Genomic DNA, 8,037 nt, shown 5'->3' with positions numbered 1-8,037 from the left:
TCCTGCTCATAAGCATGGATGATATTGGTGAGATTATAAGGAACTTGGACACATGTCATGTCTCTGATCTAATCTCATTACTTTGATTAATGCATAATTTTTGTCTTATGTACCAAATACAAATGATTTTAGACTTATCTATCATTTCCAAGAACCTTGCGTTGGTCAACCAGTACATATGTTTAAAAGTTTTCATAATAAAATGCTTGAAATAACATATAATTATTACAGATATAACAATTGATATTATCTTTTTTTATCAGTTAAATTAATTGTTACAGATATTAATAACATGCAAGAATTAATAATTTTGCTCCAATTAGAGCCGTTTACTATCATCTATGTAAGTCACATGGCTTGTAAAGACTAAACTAGAGTTGAATGTTATTCTATCATCTATGATAGAATTGGCGATGCATAAGTCAATGAGTATATTTTAATAATGTGAAGATTAATATTAGTATAAAATGTAGAGTTTACTGCTAATGACGAGTTTTCGTGCCATGAGCTCAGGCTTTTAATTAATTTCAATACTTAGAATGAGGCCATTCTCTTCCGTTAATCACCTAGCCAAAGTAAAATTCTTATATTAAATTGCTTGATACGATGTGCTACATTGATATTGGTGTTATCAAAATTCAAAATAAAAATGTGAACATCTCTAATTAAGACTGATCTATAATAGCTAGAAATTTTGCAACAAATAAAATCAAAACTTTGATATGAATCAATAGTACTATACTACTATATATTATATCTTGTACAGCATACATCACACACTTGTTTAGTTTCTTCCAAGATAAGTAGATAGATTCTGATTAGAGTCCAAGGAGCACGTAGTAAAGAATTGTTATGGGCAATGCTACCAGCATTCCAAATATAACCCTGCACATATATTCTTAAGTCTTAATTAATATAATCACATTATTAATTAACTGAAAAAATTCATATGCAATCAATAACTGAGAACCGTTAAATAATTTGATCGATTTGATTAAATTTTCATTTAATGAACTCTTAATTATTAATTTTATGTTAAAATTGATTGCACTTGAATTTTTACCGGAAAATAAATGCGACTTACGCAGTGCTGAGTATATCCGCGTGGAGATTGTATTCTTTGGCGAACACAAAGGGAACAATACCCTGGGGAAGTGCAGCCTGATGAATCAATGGCTTAGTTAATAATAATTTAATTAACAAGTATATATATATAATATTATTATTAGTAGTAGTAGGGAATTGCATGCATTGACCTGAACAATTGCAACATGCAGTAGAACTCCTCGAATACCAATGCCAATGGAGGTAGCAGCAATCACAGCTGGACCTGTCAAGAACCTAACTGCCATAGAAAACGCCGCAACAGATTTTCCACATGCAATTATCTTCGGCTGCAATGCCATGAACAGACCTGAAAATTAAACCATTAAACAAAAACATACAATATACAAAGAAATTAAATGGTTTGAACAAGAGACAAAGACAAGTACCTAGACTGAACATGGCCATTCCAAGACCTGCATCAGAGAGTATAGATATGGATCCTTTTACAATACTCGGCATTTCTATGTGAAATCTAAATGATATGAGAGACCATGTGAGTCCCAAAAGGCTTGAATAAGTATTTGGATTTCTAATCAGTTTCCTCCAAACCATGATGAGGATCAGCCTTGTCATCACACTTGCCGGCGGCATGTGTTGCTTCTTCTTTGCATCTCCTTCTTCCATCTCCACCACCTTCTTCCCAACTCCTTCCTCAATCTCCGCTTCTCTACGTGCTGGACTCATGTTCTCAATCAACTCTTGCACAGCTGCATGCATCCATGCACTCATGCATTACACTCTCTACTCTCTAAAAAATCTGAATATATATACACTTAGGTGGAAACTTATGTGCACTCCAATTCACGTGAAGTTGATAATTGAAAGCCGTTAGATCTATCAACTTCATGTAAAGTGAACTGCACCTGAATTTTCACCTTTAGACAAATTTATCAAATTATTTAACGACTCTTAATTATTACCTTTGGAGGCAAGAGTCTCTGGTGTAACCGCCTTATCAAAATCAGTAGATGCAGCACTATGAACAGCTTGTCTGAGATTCCCCTCAGAGACTGGGGAAGCGCTTGAACTCCATACAAACATGTGCAACTCCTTGTTGTTAGGAGGAGTAGTTCCACTGCCGCCGCCATCTTTCTTCTTTAAGCCGCTTGTAGATCCTGAAAACATAGGGTTCGGAGGCGGATAAGAAGAGTTGAACAGTTCGCCACTCATGCTTCTCGCTCCTCTTTTCTTATTATGCATCTTCATCATCATCTCCTCTTCAAAATTCGATGTCCTCGGCGTTGCTCCTTTGGAGTCGCCATTGGTGTAACCGTGTTTGGGACTGGGTGCTTTGCTTGCATTAAACATGGCGAAGAAGTCCGTTTGATTGAAACTGGAAGCTCTGGGTGTTGGTTCCCTGGATGATTGAACGGAATAGATCTCAACGCCGGTGAGATTGGAAGCTCGAGGAGTCATGGAAGTTAAATGAGACTTGTTGAAGGAAGATATCATGGAGGAAGCACCTGATCTCTTCACCACAACATGAAGCTTTCCATCTTCACCAATCTCTGCATCCGCTTGCAGTGGATCCCTGCCGTTGAGGGACACCACATCGGAGTCAACCCTGAAAGAGGTGATGGAGCCTGCAGTCTCCGGGAACTGCTCGGAGATAAGAAGCTTAGCACCCCTGTATTCGAACATGAAGAGCATGAGAGTGTACCATATAACGCTCTGCAAGACAACGATTTGGACCATGAGGGTGCCGGAGAAGTCGCCGTACATGGCCTTGAGGAGAGGGATTCCCATGACGAGTGTGTTTGGGAGAGTGGAGAGTGAGAAGAGGGTGATGGTCCAATCCAAGGTACCGTGTTTTGTGAAGGTGTTCCATAGAAAAAGCGCAGCCAAGATGACAAGCTTCTGAAGAGAATCGGCTGCTATGAAGTGGTAGTTCATGGCGTAAGGGTCATTGGAGGAGATGAAGTGGAAAGAGAGGAGTGGAACTGCAAAGACCGCAACGAAGCGGTTAATCCCGGAGCATTGGTCCGGCGTGAAGATCTTCCACCACCGAACAGAACCATATGCTAAGATCATAGCCACATAGAGTGGCACAATAGCTGCAAACACATCGTAAATATCCTTACCCGTGATCATGCTTGTAGATAGAAGGATAATTATAAAGAGGTTGAAATCTTTATTCTTAGGCCTCTCTTATAGATAGATACATACCTTCAAATTTATTTATTTATTATGACATGATATAAACATAAAGCAAACCAAACAAGTGGGTGGTTTAAATAATAATAATAATGAAAGGGTTGGAATTTCCATGAAGTGGTAGCAATATAGTATGAAGAAGCTAAGGGCTACTAACTCGGCGGCATTGTAGTGGTTCATGCACATGTGAATTGGGCAGTATTCAGTGATCTGCGCTTGCAGCAAAGATCTTCTTCCCAAGGGAATCCTATTATTTTAATGTAAACAATAGTCTTAATCTCTCTTAGCCTTAGCTTATGTATCAAAACTAGTTTATGACGTCCTCTCTTCCAATAATTCCTCATCTAACTTTCTTTTACTTCTCAAAAACAAAACAACACCATACGCAGATCGTCCATCTCTTGTTCATTTCTTTTTTTAATTTTTAATCATTAGTTCACAATTTAGTAATAATATATGTTTCACTCTTATTTTGATTTAGTGTTGTTGTCCTCCATACTAACTTGCATCGCTGCTTTCCTTTAGGTTTTATGAACACACATAAATTATGACCAGATTCCATGATTTACATAATAAAATTGATGATAAATTTGTAGTTAAATTCCTTTTAAGATATGTTGGGTCGGTTTTGTGAGGTAGAAAATGACTTTTGTAAATAATATAAATAATAAATTTTAAAATTTGTATAATAAAATAAAAATACACTACATAATATTGAGTTGCAAATGTTACATATATATAAATGAGTAAATTACGGTGGAATCTTTAATTAAAAAAAAATAAAAAGGCCCAAAACACTTGCTAAGACTTAAGAAAAATAAATACTTATTACTAAAAAAAGTTTTAGGACGGGTATTTTTATTAAAATTTAATTAATATTCAATTATAAAAAAGTAGTGTGTAATTTTATATTATTAAATATAATTTTACATCATTAAAAATATTAATAATAATTAATTAATAAATATAAATTATAAAATATACTCACCTTAACACTATTGTTTATTACTATTCTATTGGACAATATATTGATTATTAATTTATTATAAACCAATATATCATCACACTTAATCTTTGCTATTATCCATTTTTTAAACAATTCTCTTATCTATAGAATGTATAAGCTTTAATTATCTATTTAGCTAGTATTATTGACTTTCTAACACATCCATCATTTCCACATTCCCAATATTTTTTAAGCAATATTTTTTAGAATACATTGTTTAACAATAAAGAAAATGTTACTTTAACTTTAGCAATATTTTTTTAAATACTATAGTCACCGTACTTATGATACAGAGACACAGTGACATAGACACAAGACATATATAATATATGCATTTTAAAATTTTATATGACACTAGAACACGATATTTTTTATATAAATAGTAATGATATTTTGATAATTTATTAATATTAAAATATAAATTAAATTTTTTAATTATTTTTAATATTTTATTTTAATTATATTAAGTATTTAAAATATTTTTTATTTTAATGAATAATAATATATACAATATTTAAATTTAATTTAAGAATATATGTTAAGAATAAAACTGACTACGCTAACACGTGATGGTATTTAGATGTGTCCAGACCTGTTTGGAGAAGAATTTTTTTATTAAGACAGTTGGATAAAATAGATATGTGTGTCAGATGAGTGTCGATGAATATCGCATTCAAAATATATCCAACACACAGACACAACGACTTAGCAAAGTTTCCGTGCACTTAGTCACGATAACATAGTTATGTTAGAACGATTCTTTTTTATTTGGGTATATAAACGGGGCAAAAGCCCAAAAGAGTTTGTCTCTCTCGTTTTGTTTTCCTGGGCACTCAATGTTAGGCCTTATCTTTGGATTTCGTTTTCTGGGTGGGAAAGGCTCAACAGATAACAGCCCAATACAATAAAAGCTTTTTGCAACGAAGTACATCTTGGTCAATGATATTTAAGGTTAACTAAATCTATATTTTCAATTGATCACCAAAAGCAGAATGTTTCTTACAATTTTCTCATATTAATATACAGAAAACACTTGCACATCACGATTCTTTTCTTCTATATTCATTATGCATCTTCTTTTTTTCATTAGCGAATCCCAACTCATAAACACTTAAAAAACTTTACTCGAGCTTTTATATAAATTTGTTGGGTCATATCATGATGGTTGGATTGATATAAGAATTACAGGAGAGAAAATAGCTTATCTAGCTAGTTCCTATCTCCCTGTTTCAAGTGACATGTATTTTCGTTGTAGTCCACATAAATAAATTTGAGTCTTGTCGGACATAGGTTCAATATTAAAATGGAAAATAGCAATTAAAGTAGTGGGACTCGTTCAAGTCATTATACATTGAAATTTCTTCTTCAATAGGTGTAGCTGAAATGGCCGTTGGTGGTAATTATTAGATGATAATTTAATCAAATTTATTAAATTATTTATCGATTTTCGACTATTAACTTTGTATAAAATTAATTGTGTCTGAATTTTTAGCTTGCATTTACGAGTTCCGACATTGATCCCGTTAGGGAGATAATTGACTATTGAGTTATAAAATGAACATCTCTCATACTATCTAGAATAACCACCTGAGTATTGGGGTTCACTAAGAATCGAACTCTTAACCTGTCGGATTTCATGCTCTAATATCATATCATGAGACCACTCATCCTAAAAGTTTCAACTGATGAAAAAAGATAACACTAATGATTATATCTTTAATATTCCATAAACCTCAATTGTACCCATTATATAAATATTTTATTGGCTCTTCATACTTTCTCATCTCACTTATGTAGGTTTTCATGGAAGATTCAAACTTCACGGCACCTGCAGGGTCTTTGTCTACAAGGTTACGTTGCTCACCAACAATTTGTTTCCCTGGACCACTTTCTTACCTAAATATCAATTGGTTTGAGTTTACTTAGAGATAGTGCAAATTAAAGAAGAATTTCTAATAATATTATGTGTTTGGCAACCGTATTTATTGTTTGAATAGTTACTCCTTCCCAAGTCCCACGTGCTCCAATTTGGTTGACGCGCACTCATGTGCTTCTCTTTATTTAAATAAATGTCGCACAAATCTTAGGTCAACCACCACCACATGCATCTCGCCCATTGGACTAATCCCACGGTGCTTCATCGTCCTTATTCATCAACTCACTATGGGCTTTAGGTTTCAATTATATTAAATCAAATTGGAATATTAAACATCTGGCGCATCATGAAAAGCATATTATCATTATTATTAGCATAGAATAAATTCTTCTCATCAGCTCTTGATCCAAATCAAATCAAATGGGTGTTACTTTATGCGATTTCATTTCAATTTACAATTTATTCAAAATAGCAAGAAGTGCTAGATTTTTTTTCCTACATATTGGTATAATACCCAATCATTAGATTTTATGGTGTTTTTCGAAATTGTGGGAACAGTACAATACGCTCCCTTTGTATTTAAAATATACAATACAAGGGGGCGTATTGTACTGTTCTCACAATTTCGAAAAACACCATAAAATCCAATGATTAAGTATTACACCCAAAAATTTTCAATATACAAAAATTTTCCCATATCGTTGAATTGAAGTGACAAAAAGATCAGAACACTATATTTTGGTTGACATGCCATCATAACGTTTCTCTTCCTCTATGTCGTGATGCTGCCCAAATTAGACATTGACCTAACAAAAAGATTCAAGTTGAGTACTCTTGATTATGTTATTTCATCTTTATTAATATTATAGAATTTAAATTTAATTAGTCTATTACTTCTATCATTTTATAAACTTATAATTAAATTATATATATATATTAATTAGATTTTTATATTATTTTTAATTTTATAATTAAATATTTTTTCTTAAAAATATTAAAATTAACTTTTTTTAAAAATATATGTTTAAAGATCTAATTAAAATTTTAATTATAAATGTATTTAATTTATAAAAAAATCAATTAATTTTAATAATTAAAAAGTAATAAAAGTATATTTATAAATTTAATAAAATTATAAAGGTAATAAAATAATTAAATCTATATTTTACTTTTCTCATTGTATTGGGAATCCAAGCTAGCTAAGAAAAAAAATTAATTCAAAATTAAAACTCCATTATTTGCTAGTTGCTGCTTTAATAAGTAGAGATATAGTCAACGATAGGCAAAATGACAAAAGGAAAAAAGATAAAGGGAGAAACTTCCGAGGAGGCCACTCCACTAATTTTATATATTGTGTTAGTGGACTATAGTACTATACAGTGTGGAATAACAATACTTTTCCATCATGGCCGATAAGAAAATAACCCCTCACTTAATTTAAAAGTAACAACTTGCTTTTTAAAGACTTTGAAAAGTTATTTCAGTAGTAAATATTACACATCGTTGATGTGATTTATGCAGAGTCTCCTGAGCACCAACAAATTCGCATTAGTTTTCCTTTCCTTTTCTAATTATTATTAAAGCTCACCAAAGTCAAAACCGTATCACAAACGTCTCTATTTTTTATATATATTTAAGCTACTATATATGCTATGTTGAATAGGAGTCTTAAATTTATTTTACCTATTACCGTAAATATTTATTACAGATTTCATTATTTTCTCCTATTCCTAACATGAATATAGAAAAATTAAGCAAATACAGCAAGATATTAATTGATTAGCGTGTTGAAAAAGGAGTACGTGAAAGTGCGTTGACCATTTTGGGGTTAGAAAAAAAACTTAAGAAATGCGGTATTAATTAATAGAAGTAATTAGTTAGTTAAAGGAAGGAT

The 8,037-nt window shown here is 32.0% G+C and overlaps 1 protein-coding gene across 1 annotated transcript; it reads right to left on the bottom strand.

The window, feature by feature from the left end:
- Positions 1-559: 559 nt before the first annotated feature.
- LOC130971738 (auxin efflux carrier component 2) lies at positions 560-3,198 on the bottom strand. The gene is made up of 5 exons (XM_057897129.1): positions 2,028-3,198; positions 1,494-1,814; positions 1,257-1,414; positions 1,085-1,161; positions 560-885 (listed from the first exon to the last, which is right to left on the bottom strand). Exons 1-5 carry the CDS (start codon positions 3,196-3,198, stop codon positions 819-821), a joined length of 1,794 nt encoding a protein of 597 aa, XP_057753112.1. The 3' UTR covers positions 560-818.
- Positions 3,199-8,037: the final 4,839 nt, after the last annotated feature.

Source organism: Arachis stenosperma, chromosome 1 (genome assembly GCF_014773155.1).
Source record: "Arachis stenosperma cultivar V10309 chromosome 1, arast.V10309.gnm1.PFL2, whole genome shotgun sequence".
Lineage (NCBI taxonomy): Eukaryota > Viridiplantae > Streptophyta > Magnoliopsida > Fabales > Fabaceae > Arachis > Arachis stenosperma.
This window is presented reverse-complemented; position numbering and strand designations above follow the sequence as displayed.

What these genes read in the sequence shown, in the direction of transcription:
- LOC130971738 (XM_057897129.1), bottom strand. Translation starts at nt 3,198, where the DNA reads ATGATCACGGGTAAGGATATTTACGATGTGTTTGCAGCTATTGTGCCA. An exon ending in AGAGACTCTTGCCTCCAAAG is followed by an intron (nt 1,815 to 2,027) that starts GTAATAATTAAG and finishes GGATGCATGCAG; the next exon opens with CTGTGCAAGAGTTGATTGAG. An exon ending in GCGGATATACTCAGCACTGC is followed by an intron (nt 886 to 1,084) that starts GTAAGTCGCATT and finishes ATATATGTGCAG; the next exon opens with GGTTATATTTGGAATGCTGG.